The sequence below is a fragment of the Crocodylus porosus genome, unplaced genomic scaffold (assembly GCF_001723895.1).
Source record: "Crocodylus porosus isolate Cpor-Errol unplaced genomic scaffold, CroPor_comp1, whole genome shotgun sequence".
NCBI lineage: Eukaryota > Metazoa > Chordata > Crocodylia > Crocodylidae > Crocodylus > Crocodylus porosus.
The window spans coordinates 34,001,525-34,022,305 of NW_017728886.1; the positions used below are offsets into that span (position 1 = coordinate 34,001,525).

At 42.5% G+C, this 20,781-nt stretch overlaps 1 protein-coding gene across 1 annotated transcript in view; it reads right to left on the minus strand.

Moving 5' to 3' along the window:
* Window positions 1–20,781, minus strand: part of PLXDC2 (plexin domain containing 2) — a 318,579-nt gene that overhangs the window by 270,068 nt on the left and 27,730 nt on the right. The window contains exon 2 of the mRNA XM_019532329.1: window positions 6,939–7,150. Within this exon, the coding sequence (XP_019387874.1) occupies window positions 6,939–7,150 (212 nt within the window). The remainder of the gene's footprint in view (window positions 1–6,938; window positions 7,151–20,781) is intronic.

Sequence of the window (20,781 nt, forward strand, 5' to 3'; positions counted from 1 at the left end):
CAGGAGTTGGTAGTGGATGAGCTCAGTCAGGGCAGCAATCCGGAGGACTGGGGGAGCAAGCGGGGGTGGGGCATGTGGGCTCTGAAGGTGGGGGTAGCTCCTGCAGGGGCCATTTGGCCCCTGTTGAGGAGGGGCTATAACCCCTGTGGGGGGGGCTATGGCCCCTATGGGGGGGGGGCAGCAAAACATATAGGTATTTAGAATTCTCTTTATTATAATGATAGAGTCACTGTAGATATATCAATAAAACATTGCCCCACTGATCGCTGTCTCTCTGTCTCTCACTCTTTCTATATATATACTAGTCTTTTGTTTTGATTATGGAGGAACATGGATTTTGGGATATTTTACAGAGTGACTTTGGGATTTTTTTTTATCAGGGATTTTTCAGTTTTCAAATAGGGAACATCAGAATTCCTGCTAGTGAGGTCAGTGGTAAGACCCTGCCTGCTCAGAGCAGGCACTTTGGACCCAGCTGGAGATGGCTGACCTGGCCAATTCAGGCCAGGAGAACATGCTTTGACACTTCAGATCAGACCACCACACCTGGACATCTTCCTAGCAATAGCATTGGCCTCTGTTTGTCTGCTTCATAGCAAAGTTCTCCTTTCTGTATTGTTTGTGTGTTACCTTAGATTTTTGCAGTCTTGTAAGTCTGTCTAGTTCAGCTTGTTCTGCTTCTTCCTCCAGCTTTAGTAGCCTGGTATTTATCTCACCCAGGTGGTATACTCTAACTGCCTTTTCCAAATTAGGCTGAGGATCCTCTAGCAGTCTTTTCTTGAGGCTTGTATCCCTTATACCTAATACTATTTGGTCTCTGACCATGGACTCTTTTAGGTCTCTAAAGTTGCATGTCTGGCTCTGCAATCTGAGGTCTTTGACAAATGCCTCTATTATCTCACATACTTTCTGCTGTCTCGTGTGGAAATTATACCATTCAAAAGTTTCATTTTGTTTGGGTATACAATATTCCTCAAACTTTTTTATTATTTGCCATAGCTTTTCTGTGTAAACTATTATAAAGACACAGAGCTTCTGGGCCTGCTATATTTAAAAAAAATAGCCAACTTGAGTGGATCTTCCTTCTCTGTAGCTCTACTGGCCATCATATATATGGTGAAGCTCTGCTTAAATTTCTTCCAGTTTTCTGCTGCATTGCTAGACAGCTTTAACTCCTCTGGAATTCTGAGATGCTCCTGTTTTTGTTTTTCTTTGCACCCAATTACCATGTGTTATTCTCAAAAGACCAAGGAGTTAAACTTATAAAATAATAAAGCTTGTTTTTTTCAGAGAGCCTTGTTAGCCTACTGATCTGCTGTTCTGTCGTGCAGTCCCCAGGCCCATATAACAACTTATACATAGCACTCTTAAAATTATCCACACAAGAAGTAAGAGGACAGCCAAAGAAACCATAGGTGCCTTATGTAACGCAGAACGCAACTAGTTACTGATGATATAGAGAATACTGAACTACTTAATACCTTTTTACTTCAGTCTTCACAAATAAGGTCAGTTAGTCATCTACTGGATGATGAAGGCAGTTGGCAGCAAAGACAGAGAAGGAGACAAACAACTCAGATCAATGGCTTTCAAACTGTGGTCCGCGGACCTCTGGGGGTCCACAGACTGTCTAAGGGGTCTGCAAAAGATGACCACGATCAATCAAAAGTATGTTAATACCAATATTTACAATTCAAAGGGGTCCCCACCTCCATTTGAAATTTCCAAAGGGGTCTGCATATCCATTTGAAATTTTTTAGGGGTCTGCAAATGAAAAAAAGGTAAAAAACCACTGGCTTAGAGTATGAGAAGAACAAATTGAGGATTACATAGACTAGAAATAGATGTCATCAAATGAAGCAGATCAGCTGTGCTGGAATGTGATCCACTTCATTGGGTGAGACACACATCACCCACTGTCCCACCTTTTAATGTGGAAAATGGGAAACATGTTATCCCAGGGCTTGGGAGGTTCTGCATACTGTAGGAATTCCCATGCAGGATAAAGGCCCTCAGGCCTTTTGAGTGCCTGCCTGCTTTTTCCACTTACTAACATAAGTCTTGGTAAGTAGGGAAAGCCAGGTAGAAGCTTCCAGGCCTTGAGAGGCCTGATTCTACACAAGAATTCCTGAGGCGCAGGTGATCGGACCCCTCAAGCCCATCAAGGACTTTTCCAGGGCAGCTAAAGCATGGGCAGCTCTAGGCTTCTGGCACTCTCACACCATAAAGTAAACAGATGTTCACTGCTAAATTTTCAAAAACAAGCTAGGCAGACACTTGGCTGGGATGGTTTAATCTAGAATAATCCTGCCCCAGGTGACCTCATGAGATCTATTCCAGCCTTACTTTCCTATAATCCTAAATGCTTTCCTGAATCACAGCCCAAAATGGAGGCTTTCAACCTTTCTAGACTCAAGGCCTCCCTTATTACACTCAAGACAGCCCTTGGAAAATGCCATCATTTAATTTTCACTGTTTTTGACTCCAAAAATACCCCCCAAAACAACAGAGCAATTCTTCTGTTGCAAAGAACCCCAAAAATCCACAGCAGGTCAGAATATTTTTAACACTATGAATTCCTATTTGAAATCTCTGTGTCGCAGGGGGACAGCACAATATGGCCCCAAAGGGGAAAAGGGGTGCCCCGGGACCCAAAATAAGGTGGGGGAGAGAGAGAAGGGAGGAAGGAAAACAACGAGTGCCTTACCTGCAGCTGACAACGCAGGAACGGCAGAAGCGGCGGCGGGACCCATGCGGCTGATTACCCGCGTCTTTTTAAAACTGCAGCCAGCTGCGATCAATAATGATTGGAACTGGCGCGGGATAATAGAGAACGCCCCGAGGGAAGAAGCAGGGAAAGAGAGCTGGAGACCAGCCTGGAGGGAAGCCAAGCCTGGCTCCTTGTCTGGAGGCGAGGGAGAAGCCAGCAGCTGTCTATGAGGCTGTAACACATTCCCCAGCTACGGGACGGAGAGCACCGGGGGAAAAGCAGCAGACGCCCAGGTTTGCGGTGGCAGAGCCAGGCACAAGGGTCTGGGGATAGAGTCCAGACTGAGAGACGCCCTGAAGAGAGGGGGACGGAGGAAGACCTGGCAGGTCAGAAGGGAGCGGCACGGGGCAGGGGGTCACCCCAGAGCCCATCCCTGCAGGGAACTATTACTCAAGCAACAGGAGGGACTGCAGAATCTTGGATTCAGCCAGGTGGGACCACTTGGTGAGGGACTGAGCGAAGGGGGAACCAGCGTGCCAAGGAGCAGTCTTGAGTGATTGTTAAGAAAACACATCACCCAGCCAGAGGGGTGCTGCAGGGGAAATTAGGCAAGGAAAGCTTTCTCTCCGGACAGGGAGTCCAGACTTTGATTTTGTAAGCCCGAGAGACTTGCAGGCATTGTTTTTCTTCTTTTGGGAGTTTTGGGAGGAATAGTCTATGGCTGGAAGGTCCAGGAGGGGAACCTCAGAAAGATTCTTGACGCACAGAATGTAAAATCAAGCCAAACTGACGGAGTTGCCACCCAGTATCTCTTGAAACCACAAGGTGAGGGATGGGCTCCAGGAATTCTAAGCAACTCGGCGTGGTTGGGTCTTAGGGAGAGGTGTAGGGGAGGGCAGAGCCTCGCAGAAGATCAGTGCCCCTGAGAGTTCCAACCCCGGATAAGGTGAAGTAGTCGGCCTCTACACTGAATGTTCCAGCAAAGTCGTGGCAGGAGAGACAGGGGCAGTGACTACCGTTAAGCTCACATCTGGAATAGACCGTTCATGGGACGAAGCGGCCAGCAGGGTCACCAGCCAGAGGCCGAGCAGCACGAGAACTCATGTTCGAGGCCCACCGGTTGCACTCTGGTTTATTTTTTAAGTCATGTATGCACACCTAACAGTGCTAATATTGCATGGCTCTCCCTGTTACCCCTGAAAAGACCTTAAGGCACCCTGGTTGGGAATCACTGGCCAAACAGGTGCAACAGGCAGAATAACAGAAGAAGAAAAAACATTCCTATTCTTGTAATAAGTGTCACAGGAACTGTAATTACTATGTACTCTAAGGACCTTAGAGTTTCTCATTTGAGAAATGGCACCTGCAGCAACACAGTGCATTTAATCATTACAGATTAGGACATAAAAGCAGCCCTGATTTACAGAGAAGCTGCCACAAGCAAAAGCATCACTGCCACTTTCTGCATCACTGTGCAATCCATGTACCAAGCAGATGATGACAGCTAGTGCAGAAGGGTGCCGTGAGGTTTAACTAACTGTTTCTGAAGTGTGCCAATGCCTTCCAATGAAGAACTGAAAGTGAATAGCATTACATTAGTATTAGGAAATGCTGAGAGAAATGAGTGCACTTGAGCCTACTAACTCCCAACTGAATGTGCATATATGAATATTTACCCCCAAGATAGGTTAGATTAAACTAGGGGGATAAGACACTAAGAAAATATAATTAATTACTTTTTTAGAAAAAAATAAGTAGTTTTGTATTCCTTATTGTTCTTTGTTATTTGGTTAGTAGTTGAGAAGAAGCAAAAAAAAAGATGCATCATTGTATGCAAAAGAAGAAATGGTTAGGAGAGAGAAATTAAGGCTATACATCATCCTTTTGCTGTCTGTCAAAGAACCTTCCATGTTTACACAGTAAGAGTGTAGAATAATTTAGAGACAAACAATATTTGAGATGAAGAAGTCTTGTGATACTATATTGCCATTAAATATGAATGAAAGAGAACACTCATTCTGTGGATTTTCTTGAACAAGAACTACAATATCCTAGGAAGAAGGGTTACTAAAATCAATACGCCTTTCCAGCACTACTGATAACCTCCAAAGCTTCAGAAGAGAAATTTGCTACACACAGATACCTCCACTGTGAATATTTGTTATACACTGCTCCTCCCTTATAAAGATGGACACTGACGATTTTGTAACATAACTGTGTGGTGTAAAAGGGATTAATAAAGGAATCCAATAAAGTTAAGAGGCACAATTCAGTTACTTTATCCAGCTGTGAAGCCTTTTGAAATAAAGGGCTGATAATGAGCACCTGAATTTAATTAAGTTAGTTATTGACAGTAAAAATTCTAGATACAACTGAGATGAGTACATGATAGTTTTATTATTTCAAGGGAAGGTGCTTGCAAATGCTCCCTTTTAAACTACATGTTCCACCACTTCAATAGCACTGCTGGAATGATGACTAGTTCAATCTCCAGGGGTGCCAAGGAACAGGAGACACTGCATTATCCCTAAAGATAAGCCATGAAAAGTTCAGTTACAGAAATTTTTGTAGCAGTACCTGACAACTTTTGGTTTATTGACTAAATATTCAGAAGCAAGGTCTGTGTTGTGCCCAACTAAGTAGTTACATATATGGTCAGATGGGAACACAAAAGACAATAAAGAATCCATAAAAATACATGCAGATCAAGAATGTCGTTTACTAAACAATGACATGTACATTTATACAACAGAAGATGCAATTACCACTGTGCAAATTGTAAGGAAACCCACTAAATTGCAGAAAAGTGTTATCACTTTTGACCAACAAACAGCTGTCTCTACAGATAGCTTTGCATTCCTCCTGCATTATAATTGTTAAAGAAAACCCACAATGACTGAAAGATTTTTTGTTCATTCAAGAATAAGCTCCTCTAGAATTAAAACATGAAAGAGACAACAGAACCTAAAGTTGAATAGGAATCAAATTAAGCACACTTGATTTTGAACTGTATTCTGCTTCAAGAACATGCAGTATTTTTTGTCATTTTGAAAACAAAAATAAATAATCCCCATTTAAAAACATCAATCAATACTTAAATCTATATTTACTGCCATTGTATAAAGCCAAAATCAAATCAGGCAGTTGGTTTCCAAGCTATTAAGATACAAGAGTAGAATATCTCAGCTCCAAACACACCCAGGCAGTTACTCTTCTGAATAGAATGCAAGTCCACACTCTCGCTTATGCTTTTGTTAAGTTGGGAGTAACTCCACTGGCATTACTGTTGGTACTCTAAATAGAAAATGAATGCACAAGAGTAAAATCTGACATGTTATGTTTCTGAGAAAATAATCAAAATTGGATTATATATCATTGCAATAACAAGCACATCTGTAAAGCCTGGGTTCAAATTGTACTAAGGACAAAAACAAACCCTTCCTCCGATTCCAGTGGGCTTTGGATCAAATCCTAAGTAAGAGAGACAATGTCACCAAATCATCTACAGATGTATCCAGAAATACTTTAGTAGGATACTCTTTTGGGGGTGGTAATAGGGTAGAGGGGGTTAATTAGCTGTGTGACTTCCTTTTTCATGTCTTTGTGACACAGTATTTAGCAGAATTTGCAGATGAGTTGGAATCTGACAGCCTGCACCATGAGCACTTCTCATATGGCCTGCAAGCTTGCAGCCTCTGGGCTGTCAACCATGTAGCTTAGCTCCCACACCACCCCTGCCACCAGCTCTATGAGCAGCCTGGGGTTTTTATAACTTGTCCGTGTCTTTGAAGCCTCGCTCCTTAACATGTGGGTCTCAATTTCCATAAAAACCAGATAAAGAGGTCTTCACGTTCCAGCCTTTCACACAATAATTCTTTTCTTTTTCCAGTCCTCAAGCAGAATTTATAAATAGTATCATGAGACCTCCCATGTTTTCTATAGCAAGGAGATGGGCAACCTCCTGATTTGATTAGTGCAGTTAAAGAATTCATTCTCTTAGAAGTTATGAAAGCCATATCCAAATCTTCTCCTCTAGACAGGAAAATACAACCTTGTATACATGTTTCATGAATTTTTAGATCATTACTTTAGCACTGGTTACCAAAGTAACACACTCGAGTACATTCTTTAACCTTTTACATTTTGGCTGGTTCTGGGACTTTGATTCATTCCACTATTCACACTATTGTTAAATCATTATAAAATGTTTCAAGGAATAGATTTCTACCTCAATATCTGTGGTATTGTCATGTCCGTCTTCAAGTAGCAAGTCTGTGAAGCCCCCGGGCTCTAAGGAATCCTGCCCCATGCTGGCTCTGTTCGTACTGACTGATTTAAGAGACTCCGAGTGCCTTTTCCACCTGTGGCTGTGTACATGTGAATCCACTCGAACATTTTCATCCACTTGAGGAAAGCTCTGAACAACATGATAAAACACCCCTGTGAGACAAAAAAAAAACATGGGAAAAAGATTGTCACTTGTCAGTTGAGATCCAAGCAAGTATCAGGTACAATCACATTGATTATTGAACAATCACGTTGATAATTGAGGCACAAACACAATCAAATGTCCTACTATTTGTTATTTATAACATTTCTATAATGTCTTTGAATCATCCCGCAGAATTTAATAAACATTTCCTCTTAGATATAATTTCTATAAGATGTTAAAAAGGTATAGTTTTAGTATATTTTCTGTAAAACTCCATTAAACTTCTGTTGATCACTCTTAATTGCATTCCTTTTAGAAATATCTTTCTATCACAGCAAGAATAGCATACACAGTACTGGCAAGCCTAAAGTCCCCAAAGATCACTGAACAAAGTGGTTGTAAACAAGTGCCTAAACCAAACAAATAAATCAGCACCCAATAAAAAACTATGCATACAGAGGAGAAAAGCCAGAAAATAACTGCAATCCATTAAGAAGACAGCAATCACTGTTGATTTTATGTGGAATGGGTTCAGATGGGTGATGGGCAATGGTATTAAATCTTAAAATAGATACTAAATTCTGGAGGAGCTTCTGATACAGAGATAAAACTTCAATCACTAAGTGAAAAGCGATAGATGCTAATGATGTGCGAAATCTGTGGACATCTACAATGCCCTTAACACAGTTATGAAATCCAAGTGATACGTTTTAGCCCTTTCTTTGGCTTTTACAAGTATAATTAAGCCCTTGCCACGAGCAAAACTCACCACCATTTACAACAAAAACACCTTAAGCAGTTTCCAGTTTCCTCAACCCAAAATATAATAAAAAAATTAATTTTGTTGATTTACAGCAACTGTTTTTAATATACACCATTTAGCATTTATATCATGCTTTGCATCTTCAAAGGCCTATACTATTATTAAATAATTCTTACTGAACTAATGTGAGGTAGATAAGTCATATCAGCCTCATTTTATGGATGAAAGAGCCAGTAAGAATATTAAGCCTGTGTCAATGTATAACAGTCCTGGACATGTACATCATGTTCTTCAAACTTTCATTAAGATGCAATCTTTGCCAGGAACTAAATTAAAATTCAGGATATTCTGATTCATAGTCACATGTTCCTTCCACATAAACACTACAAAAATATGAAAATAAATTTGCCTAATCTTACGAATAAGGATAACTCACTAAAATATGGCATGGCAGAACTGGAGCTCAATTTGACTTTGTCAAATAATATTTGTGCCACAGTTTTGGTTATGAAGTTTAGAGATTGCTGGAAGGAGGAGGAGGAGACTTGTTCTGAATGACAGCAGGATTTTTGCCTTGAAAAGAGGATAAGGCTTTGCTCTTACAACAGACATAAAGACAGTGGGTGTAAGTGATTATACCTACTTCAGTAAGGCAGAGTGTAAATGGCTTTGCCAGGACAGGGATCCAGGTGTCACAAAGAAGTCCCTGGAAGAAATTAAATCACTCCTAAACCAGCATGATCTGGAAAAAACCAAGTTGATAACTTCAGGGACTTCCCACTCTGAATTAAATCATATAGGGAAAGACTGTAGTATCATGTCTGAATTTCCTTGCAGGTGAGTGTGAGTGAAGCAAGGATCAAGCCAGCAAGGTATGAAAAGCTGCAATGGAATGAAGAAAGCTCGCTGTCCCAAGTTACTGGGGAAGGAAGATAGATCTGGGCCCAGAGAGTTGATGGGGCCACTGTAAATTCAGAGGCCAAGAAGGAATCAGGAGAGAACCTTACTAAGCATATGCCACAGGAGTGCTCTTCAGACAGCTTAGGACAAGTTAAGGAAGCCAAGGTTAAAGGAAAGTAGTGTTTGTAGCCTGAGGATGCAGGAGCCCAGGCCTCTGATGTCCAGGAGCGGACAGGCAGAGAGGATGTTTGTATCTGTTGCAAGAAAGGAACAACCCTGAGACTACCATGGGTGTCGTGTTAGTCCAGGCTGAGTTTACAGTGGAGCCAGAAAGGAATGATGGCTTGAGAGATGTGATCCTGAGTGTAACCCAGAATGGGGAAGTACTGTAAGGTTTCCTGAGGAGAGCAGAAACCCCAGTGATGATACCCCAAGTGAGCAGGGAGGAAACTCAGAGGTGAACCTTGAAGTGCAGGTGGCACCAGTGAAGAATGGTGCAGAAATTATGCAGAAGGAATAAGACTGCCCTGTTGCTGAATGCATGGACAATACAGAGACTGAGATTGATCCAGTTCCCTATTGTCAAATAATTCATGGTGATCAGAAAATTCATCATGACAGGGAGACTATTATGAACATGGATTGGAAAGGGGGTAGAGGATCCCACATCCCAACCAGTCTGGCAAACTGAAGAAAGTATTTACTTAGAAAGCATCAGATTGCAGGAGAGGTTGGAATCAGATGGAAAGACTGAGATAAGAACTGTTCTGCAAAACCACAAGTATTTTTCTGACAAATGAGATCTCCTGAATTAAATGATTAAAAAATTATCACAAAGAATGAACAGCTCACATGCAGTGAGGCTGAATGTATCTCAGGTGTTCTTTCAGAGCAGATCCAAGAGGAGGTAAAAAATGCACTGGTGCTGGTGGTAGGGACAGAGTCTAAGGGCCCTAAGCATCAGGAACTTGTAGCCTGAAAAAGGGTGGAAAGATTTTTATCCATCTGTGAGGATTACAGAGAGTAAGGTACCGTTGCTACACCCGATGCTTGTTCCAAACCTTGGGTGGACAATTTTACTGGACTTGGCTCAGGGGCACTGGAAATTACTGCTAGGCTGGCTTCACAAGACAAAGGACTCAAGTTTTGGACAGCTGAATTGGGGATGATGCTGAAAACATTTGTTATTGGTGTTTTGCATGTGTGACCCAGTGCTATTGTACCAGCATGACAACCTCCCTGTTGTGTGTATTTGCATGCCACTATTGCTATGCAAGGTTGGATTATGGGGATTTTTCTCTCTTATCTGCACATCCTCCATTGGTATGTATGAACGAGGGAGTGAGAAACACTTTTGTGCTTGTTTTGACTGTGACAACACGCTTTAACTAGGGTTACCATATGCCCAGGTTTTCGCAGACATGCCCTCTTTTTGGGTCCTCTGATCTCCATCCAGGCTGTTTTTAAAAAATAAACAAATGCCCAGGATTTTGCTCAGTTCAGCATCAGCGTTTCTGCTCAACACCTCCTGGCTTGCCCTAGTAAGGATATGCTTCGGACTGGCTGGAGGGTGACTGGAGGCAGGGGTGTGGGCATGTTGGAGGGTAACAACTGCACAGTCCACTGCACATATAGATTTACCCAAGGAAAATCGCCTCCCGTGCCCCCACCCCCCAATGAAGCAATGAAGAGCAACAACAGCAGTGGTGGAGCAGTGCCCAAGTGATGGTAAGGGAACCTTTGGGCTAAGAGCTACGTCAGCCCTACTAACTACATTGTTCATCCTGTGTGGGACTAAGCAAAGGCTCTGAACCTATTGATTATGCTGAACTGTTAACAGTGGGTTGAGGTGGGCTACTGATTATTAAGGGGTTCTTAAGTGTTTGTCATCCCAACTCCCTTTCCCCCATTAACAGAGTCTCACGCAGCTTGTGAACGGGGAAATTTGTTCACACTGGAACAGCCAGGCAGAAGTTATTTTTGCAGGTTTCAAGGTTGGGGCTTGAGCCAAAAAAATCAGTTGTGTGAAGGGTGAGCTCAGCCCCTGCTGCTGCCATCTGGTGCCTGGCAGAAGGCTTACATGTGTTATCCTCCCATCAAGGGACTGTTAACCATGATGCGTGTCACAGGATGAGGGGTGTTATATTGGGTACAGAGAAGTGCAGCTTCCAGCTATAATTCAGAACAATTTTGGCAAAGCTTCCTGAGTTACAACCTTACACCAGACTAAACAGAAGTTCACCGTTGGTTCCCCAGGGGAGGGGAATGGCTGGGAGCCTGCAGCCAGGTTCCCATAGCAATGGCCAGAGCTCCCTGTTTTCTGCATGGGAGGGGAGAAGGCAGTGGGGGAAGCTCCTTCTTGGGGCTCTGCACCTGGTGCGGAAGGGAGGGGTGTGTGAACTGGAGCCCCACACCCTTGAGGTGGCGGTGGGGGAGCTCTAATACACCTGTCCTCCAAAAAGATCCCAAACCAGGCTCATTGTTTATCAAGCAGTCATGATCCCCACCATACTGCATGGAACCGAAATGTAGACAATGTACAGGAGACACCTCAAATCACTGGAGAAGTACCATCAATGCTGCTTGTGAAAGATCTTTTGAATCCAGTGGGAAGAGAGATGCATGAACTTTTAGTTTCCTCTCTCAAGCAAACGCCATGAGCATCAAAGTGATGATCATCTAACATTAACTTTGCTGGGCCGGCCATGTCATCTGGAGATCTGATTCCAGATTCTCGAAGCAAGTTTTATCCTCCCAGCTCAGTCAAAATGCGTGCTCAAGAGGACAGAGAAAACACTTCACAATGTTCTCAAGAGGAACCTGGAAAATATATAACATCAACATCACCTCGTGGAAGACCATTGCCCAGGACCAATCCAAGTGGAGGAAGAGCCCGTTGCAAGGATCTCAGCACTTTGAAACCTTACTTTGAGAACAGAAGATGGAATAGAATCTGCAACAGAGTTTGTCAATCTTGGATAGACTTCATCAGCCATCTTCAAACCCACAGACAAGACATTCATCCTTGACTGCACAGGATTGTTGCTGCTGCTGAGTTTATCTGCTTAACACCTCCCTTATCTCCTCACACCTCACAACACCCTTCAAAAGATCTGCTGTCATCCTGGTTAAGTATCACTGAACTTATTAAAGAGCAAAATTGGCAAGTTCTAATGAACATACAGGAAAAAGGCAGAAGACAGAAAAAGATGGGGGGAGAAATATTCAGGGTACTAAAAAACTGAACTAGTCAAATAATTTCCATTGGTGCTTTACCCCCTTAAAACTTAAAGCAAAGTGAGGCAGCATCTCCAAGACCTTACAATACAATAGATATGTCCTTCTGTTGGTACATTAGAGCAACAGTTTCCAAATGATGGTGAAGAACCACGCCTCTATGAGTGCTATGAAAATAGATTTGAAAAAGTCAAGCAAACACCGGAAATACAGCAGCTATCATTTAGGAACACTTTCTATGAATGTGCTAATCATCTTCTCCTAGAGGTTTGATCATAGTTACCTGCACTTAATCCAACATAAAGGTACACAGTTCCTTGGAAAATCTGGTATTTAATAGCCGTGCTTTTTAAGGCAGAGTAAGCAGCCTTAGATTATAAGTAATCTCCAGGAATCATCTCTAAGAAGTTTGCTTTTCAGTCATTTTCTTTTTGGTAAGAATCCCATTTCCCTGTGTTTCCTGAAAGGCCTGAAACACTTGCTTTCAATAAATTGCTGCAGATTTGCCTTCTTTATCTAATAATCAGCTGCCAGAGGGAGACGGACAGCTCAACAGCTAAACTGAATCACTCCCCTGGAATACTTTATCAACTGCCATTTAAAAATCAATTCAAAGTTGCCCTACCTGCTTCACCTCAGAGCCACTCATCAGAATATTAAGGGCATAAGAGCCTCAGGTTGCAGAAGCACTGACAAATATGACAAACCTATGCGATACAATCACCAATATGTTCACTGTCTGCAATACAAATCAGTGATAATATGACTGAAAATATCAGAGGTTGAATCCACAAAAGGACTTATATGTGCCTCTCCACTGTAGCACAGTGCACAACCCCGAGTTAGATAACTAGGCTCTCTCTAACAAGAAATGTTTGGCTCCTAAGATCAAGATTCACAACAGGCAGAACACTGAGTGGGGGCATGTCTAAACAAGCTACAGGTTTCATGGAGGGTAGGGGTATATCGAAACCCCCTTTTCTCTGGGGACCTAAATCCTCTCCTAGGGTTTGAAGCCTAAGCCCTTTGTTGAAGTCAAGTGAAGTCAAACCCTCCTCCTCTATTTCATAGTCCCTGGGTAGATGCCTAAATACAAAGATATAGCCGGTTTATCCAATACATAAAATGTATTACCCCAGGATAGTTATGCTTATGCTTAGAGAGACCTCTCTCCCAGGAGGTGTGACAGGTAGGTTTCCACTTCACACTGGGCACATCTATATATGCGACGTAGCTTGTCACTTCGTCAACGTAGCATCGGCAGGCACAAGCCATGACACTGATGCCACTGGGCAGTAGCTCATTGCCACTGTACAGTAGGGTTGGAAACAACCTGTGTGCCACCAAGACTGAGCAGTAACTGTATTTAGTAGTTTCATAGTTTCTAGGGTCGGAAGGGACCTGAGCAGATCATCTAGTCTGACCCCCTGCCATGGCAGGAAAGAATACTGGGGTCAAATGACCCCAGCAAGGTGTTCATCTAACCTCTTAAACACCCCCAGGGTAGGAGCCTGCACCACTTCTCTTGGAAGCTGGTTCCAGACCCTAGCCTCCAAGAGGCTAGTTGTTTATACAAGTTATTGCACAGTAGTTATTACAAGTTATTGGACCTTTTTTGTGATACAACTGCGCAGTAGTGCTGTGCCATGGTTTTTGCCATGTGATGCTACTGCACAGTAGTATCAGGCTACTGTGCAGTCAGGATGTCATGTAGATGAGGCCAGTGAAAATAAAAATGGGACTTGACTACTCTGTTTCCTGTGAATCCAGGCCCAAATTACTACAGCATAAGCATGCTTACTTGACAATAGACTCCTGGAGAGAATAAAAAACGTACATGTACACAGAGTGTCTTTTAAAAAAAACCCACATTTTTTAAAGTGCTGCATATTCTCCCAACCCTCACCAATTCATGGGTTTCCTAAGTTAAATTACCACCAAATAACTAACATACACAAATGCTGACATAGTCCCTTTCATCCATAGATTAGAGGATAAAATGGGTAATGTTCAAATGCAGCTTAGGCTTGTCGACCCACAGTTTTATATTGATTTCCTACTGAAAAAAATCCAGTTGGTGTTACTGCTATGGTGGATGCAAGTTATACTGAGACAAAAGGTGCTCTTTCCTCAGAGAAATAAGCCAGTTATGTATAAGACATTGTTATGCTGAAAAAAACAGCAGCCACACTACAGGTATTATGAGAGAGAGATCCAGAGGGAGTACAGTGACATAGTCGCACCCCTCATTTGCACTTTGCTATGGAAGCCGCAGCTATGGCATTGTTTTTAAATTCCTGAATCAGGTAAGTATCTCCCCCAATTCTTGACATTTGCTACCCTCCCATCTGTGCTCTGTGGCACTTACCCTTCCACTCTGCCCACCCCCTCCCATGGCTGCCAGTGTCCTGGGCTGACCCAGGGGTGGGGGAGCTCCACAGCTGCTCCTGCCCTGCCTTAGCCAGGCTGCACAAGGATCTGGGGTCAACCTGGGAAAGTGCAGTGGCGGTGGCGGACAGGTTCTTTCTCCTGGGTGTCCCCCACCAGCCTGAGAGTAGGTGCAGGGAGAGTGAACTGCATTTCATTGCTGATGTCCTTGGCTGAGCTCAGTTATCTGTGCAGCCTCTCCCCACAATCCCAGCTGAAGTGGGACAGGAGTGGCAGGGACAGCAATGGTGGTGGATGGGTCTCACTGCACCAAGAAGCGTAAGTAGACAGGGCGAAAGGGGGGGGATGGGAAGGGAGGGGAAATGCTGCTGAGCATGGAGGGGAAGAAGGAGAGCTGAGAACAAGGGAGTGGAAGATTTTACTTGATCCGGAAAAAAACTCTGAAGCTGCTGCTCCTACAGCATATAGTCTGCCTGTCCTGGGGGTTGGAGAGACAAGGCTAGAAGCAGGAGTGCAACCATCACTAGAGCGCAGGTAACTGCTCCTGAACCACCCTTTACAAAATCCTGAATCTACTGATGGAGCCCTAAACATACAGTACTTACCCAGTTTAGAGCTATTTCAACATTCTTTGTGAAATGGGAACGCACCTAATAAATCACTTGTGCAGACAGACCTTTTACAAAAAATGTGACAACATATTACACTGTATCATTTTATCTCAGAGCTTGCCCCTAATTAGTACTGCATAGGAACATGCCATTCAATTCAAATGGTAATCAGACAACTAATGTAAGAGGATCTGATTAACAGTTATATCACAACATTGACAAAACACGAGTAGTTATTTGCTCAAACTCTGTGAGCCAAGCAGAGAACTAGAACTGTAACAAGTCTTGAAGTATATTAAAATTAGAACTACATTTTTTCATCATGGCCTCAGTAAGGTTGTTTGCGATGCACATGGTTGTAACTTCAAGTTCTGTTGTGGCTGCAAAAAGTACCATAATGTGAAGTTCCATACAGCTGATACCCTGTTCTGTATTGGAGCAAGTAAATTGACAGTAAGGAGTTTTATAATGAGCACATAATTAAGCCTGTGATTTGCTTTGATGATTTAGCTGTTGTCCTTGAACTTCACACAAAATTAGAAATAAAAGTGATTATGTCTGCAGTTTCTCCTTTAGGTTGTGTTTAAATTTAAGTTTGTAACCCTGTGTTGGAGAGAGGACAGACAGTTAAGGGTGGGGGAAGGAAATAAATCTATAAAAGCTTTCACTGCTCTGAGATCATTTGGAGTTAACTCATGGCTTTTGGCAAGTTCAGGAACTCTCGTGGTTGCAGTTGATCAATTCAGCCCTCTGAAGTCAATACTATAGATGGAAATTACCACAAAAGGCTTTTGGGGAATAGATGCATAATTCACATAACCTGGAAAGGCCTAGGAGGAATATAAAAAAGATAATGAGCGCAGAAAGTGACAATTAGAGAGAGAATAAGTCCCAGCTACAAGCTCCTCTGTCTCTAAGGCATTTATGACAAATGGCTTCTTTCCCAGATTTACAGCATTATAAGGAATACACTTACAAAGGAATACAGCACAGCGTATACCAAATTCTGAGTATACTTGCAATCTAGATGGAGTCTTAACTGCAACGTGACCTGCTAAGGTCTTCAAATATTTTAGCCTGCATTGGAACAATAATTTAAAAAGGTGTTTTAATTGTGTTAAGCTAAATTGATTTATCTAGCATATGCCTTGTATGGCTGAAGCCTAAAGTTATGGATAATGAACATAACATTTTAGTGTAGCTCATTATGAATATACCTAAGAAAATATTAGCCACCTAAATAACTAATATAAACAATGTCTTTCCTTGCATGCTGGAAATATAACCAGGCTGAGTATTTAGGGAATTTACTGTCTCTTTCAACTGGGAACACTTACTGGACATAGGAAGTGCAAATCTGGGTACAAATGAAAAATAGCTGGTTCAAAGGAATGAAGTCACATGACTTCAAGAGAGACTGTGGCTCATGTTCTCTTTTTTTGCCAAGTCCACTCTCAAACAAAAAGAGAAGAATTCCAAGTCTGAATAGTGGAAGAACTTGACAAGTGAGACAGCTCTGACTTACTGGAACCTTAGTGGGAAGTCTTGTTTGTATGAAACGATTTCAAAGTAAAGTCTTAGCTTTGACTCAGAGCATGCCCATTCTGTAGGAAATATAAATATTCAGAGATTTTCTGGTAGTAATGTAAAATAAGAGGAAAAGTCATATGGACACAACAGAGTCATTAACTGCACATTCAACTTCTGGCATGTTTTCAAACGCCTACCAAAGATGTGTGTAAACTTCTGACATATTAGCAGTCCTGCATTACACTTCTGCCTAACACATTTTCATTACATTTCATGATTGCATATATTTGGACCAACTGTGCAATTTGACCAATTTCATAAGCATACCAAAATCAACAAGATTATCTTTCAAAATCCTATAAACATTTATACATCAAAAACTACTAAAAGGCAGTTTACAAGTATTTCTGTCACTTGCTAAGGTCCAAACATCAGCAAGACCAAACTTGGAAGAGACAACAGTTATCATACAGGAAACTTAAATGCTGTGAAATGCGTTACATTATGAGTCTCTACTTCTGAAGTAAGATGTTTTAACAGCCGAAGTGAAAGAACCTCAACTTTTGGTGATTTTGAGACATTTTAGGAGGTACATATAGTTTTGTTAAAACTTTAAACATTCTTGTTAAAAAATCTTCTTAAAACTCATATTTAAAAAATATCTTTCTATGGTACCAATGCACAGCATACTTCCATTATGATATCTTCTGATAACACAACAATATATTTTCATGCTGGAATTTCAATCACAAATTCATTGGCGTTTTTGGGTTCACTTCATCTTGTTCATGTGCCTTCTGTGCCAACATGCCAATGTCTGCTTCTTTTTTAGTTTTGAAAAATTAGTTTTTCCCCCCAGTTAGGTAAAGGGAGTTCAACTGCCTGAGGACTTGGTCCTTAGGGCCATGAAACCGCAAAGCACTAAGAGCAAGTTTAATGCAAAGCACATGATTCAGTTAATTCATAACCAATATCTATCTTGTGCAAACAAATTTTGAACATTACTGACCCAATCTTTGCTCCTTTTAAAGAAAAGTTTGGTTAGGATCAGGGTTAGCAGTGTTTTAATTCCATTATCTCCATGAATAAAGTACTGCCTGATCCTGCTTGCACTACATTAAATACCAAAACTCCTATTGACTTCCCAGGGAACAGGACTGAGCCTTTCTTGTAATCACAGTTAAGCAACAGTCATCACAGTAATGTAGCCACAGAAAATGTGACATGATTATGATATGGTTCTAACTCTGCACTTAGAATAACAAGTATCCATGTTATATAAAATACCAATGTGTGATAAATGGCTAAAAAGGCTGGTATTGGAATAGCCACCCAATAAGAACCACAGGGCTGCCTTTTACAGAACTCAATGCCTCCAAGTCTGAAACGTCTCAAAAAATGTGTTTAACACATTTTACAAATCTGTTGAAGCTCTTTAAGCACTTTTCTTTAACAGTAAAGAAACTCAAATTTGTGCCTAATACATAATTATTACCAATAAGTAGGGTTACACCTATAGAGACTTTTTGGGCTGATACTGATAGCTGATTTTTAAGGAGATATATCAGCCGATACCAATCCGATACGCAGCCCGGCAGCTTGAAGAGCAGGTCCAGCTGGTAAGCCTGCTGTGGTGAAAGGGGAGTGGGGAAGGAAGGGGAAGAGCGGGGGGTGCAGATTGAAGCCCCTGCAGTGAGGGAGGGAGTGGAACTAGGACTGGGGCAGGGGCTGGGAGAGATGCTGCCCAGCCGGAGGGGGGGAGGGGGGACGGACAGGGCATGGGACAGAGTTGCAGCTTGTTTGCGGTGTGAGTCATGGAAGTACAGCTCCCACCACTGCATGCACCCTGGGAGGGCATGTGGGGCATATGCCTGGATCTGAATGTGGGACAGGGCAGTCTGCTGCTGTGGGCTGGAGCCAGGGCTGCGCCAGGCTCTTCCCAGTGGGGGCGTTGGCTGGGCTGCGCTCAGGGCAAGCCATGGCAGCGCTGACAAGGGGGCTACGGGGGGAGGGGGGGACTGCAGCCGCACCTAAATTTGCCATTCTCCACCAACCCTTCCTCCCAGTGCCACTGCCCACCCCACCCCAAACGTAGCCTGGCCCAGTCCCCTCCAGGAAGGGTGCAGTGCAGCCCCAAGCAGAGCCTGCAGCGGCAGCCTGCTCCTCACTGCCCCACGCACAGATCTAGGCACACACTCCCCCGTGTCTTCCTGGGGTGCATGCAGGGGCAGGAGCCGCCCTACCACCTCACGCCCCGCCAGACAAACTGTGGCTCCATCCTATGCTCTGCCCTGATCCAGCTGGGCAGTGCCTGTCCCAGCCTCACTCCCTCCCTCACCACAGAGGCCTCAATCTGCGCCCCCCATGACCTTTCTCTCCCCACTGCCTTTCCACCACAACAAACTTGCCAGCTGGACACAGCTCTCCAAGCTGCCAGACTTTGCTCCTCGCTGCCTACATGCTGCGCTGTGGCTATGTGCACGCACAGGGCATTTAGAGGTCACAATATCGCCCACGTCAGGCAAAAAAAAAAGCCAATTTCTGATAGTCAATTTTCTTTGTCGGTGCTGATTCAATATCAAACCAATGTATCAGTACCCCTCTACCAATAAGTACCACTTCAACATTATAAAACAGACATTTCCCCTACACTTGCGTCAGTAACATACTTTCAGACCTTGTCCTTCACCACTTGAGTCTATGTACAAGAAGCATTTTTAAAAAGTCATATCAGATAGGTCCCAAAGAATGTTTTCTACAACTATTTCCAAATTTCCCAAAGTATAACCAGTACAGCTCTTGTGTTTTTTTGAGACAAAACTGTTGCAATGTACTTTTATATTGCAATTTTTTTTCCTGAAAATTACATCAGTAAATTGAAAAGGCACTTGCCATTAGTAATATTTTAACTTTTATTGCCCTACATTTATATATTCTTGGTTTAAATAAGTTCGAATCCCAGCTGCTTTCAAGCGTTTCAATATATTAAATGACTTTGGAACACTAGCTAACAATATTTATAACCAGTGTAGTGGTATTGAAGTTGTTGGTTATAGTGGTTATACTGCATAGTGCTTGCGTGCTACAGTCATGAACCAAAACCAACTTGTGAGAGTTACTGAACAAATACAAAACCAAAAGGTGGTTTAAACCTCAAGGAGCTTGCAACCTAAGTATAAGGCACTGGACAGCCAGTGGTCTTAGATGGAATGCAAAGGAACAATGCTTTAACAAAACATGCAGTAGTATGAACCCAACTGCCTAACCTTTGTCTAATACCTTTTGTAGGCAGCAAAGAAGAATTTTAGAGAAGAATGATAATGGAGTATTATCATTTGAATTTTAGCATACCAAAATCAATTCAGCATTCTACTGATGCAGGCAAAGATCAGTTAGGAAAAAAGAAAAGTTAACTGACTGCCAATCCATAGTCACAATTTGTCAAAAGGCAACCTAACCTTCCTGTCACATCTCTCTCCCTTCCTTCAGAGCAGAGAGACTGGTCTTACATTTGCATCCCAGGAGTGAGCAACAGAATTACTGAAGAAACTACTGTAATTTCATTTGAATGCAGGAAAACAATATTTAATTGCTGTATTAAATGTTGCTGTAATTTTTCCCCTGAAATGTTGTTTATACTTGTCAATACAATTAGCAGAAATTATGTGTTTGCATTCCATACAAAAAGGTGGAGGATCCATTTTCCCAAGGGCACAACAAACAGTTTTGATATTAGTGACATAGACAGCTAAGTGTATAGTCCACGATAGACCATGTTTCAATATAAAAGTAGTGGTAGAGTGATGCTGCAGCCATAAGGAATTGAGAGAGAAGCAGGGATTTCATAGGCTCTCTCTACACATTACAGGTATTGTGCAATTAACTGATTAACTGCACAATTACCTGGAGACCAGCTACACATGTCAAGTAGCTATCTCACAACAAAAAGCTCTAACCAGGTATAATGTTAGACCTCAAAAATGTGTCTTAACTTTATAGCTAGTTGCTATAAAGTTTTAATTTGCATCTGTGGCAGGGTCTCCACTGTGGCTGAGATATGGCTCCCAGCTGCAGAGGGTGTACTGTGCGCAGCATAAAACCCCTGAGCCCTAGGGCAACTGCAGTCCCCAGGGTCCAGGAGCTTCCCACACCCCTGAGCTCTGGGAATCACAGGAGCCATGATCTTTAGCGTCTGGGGATTCCTGCACTC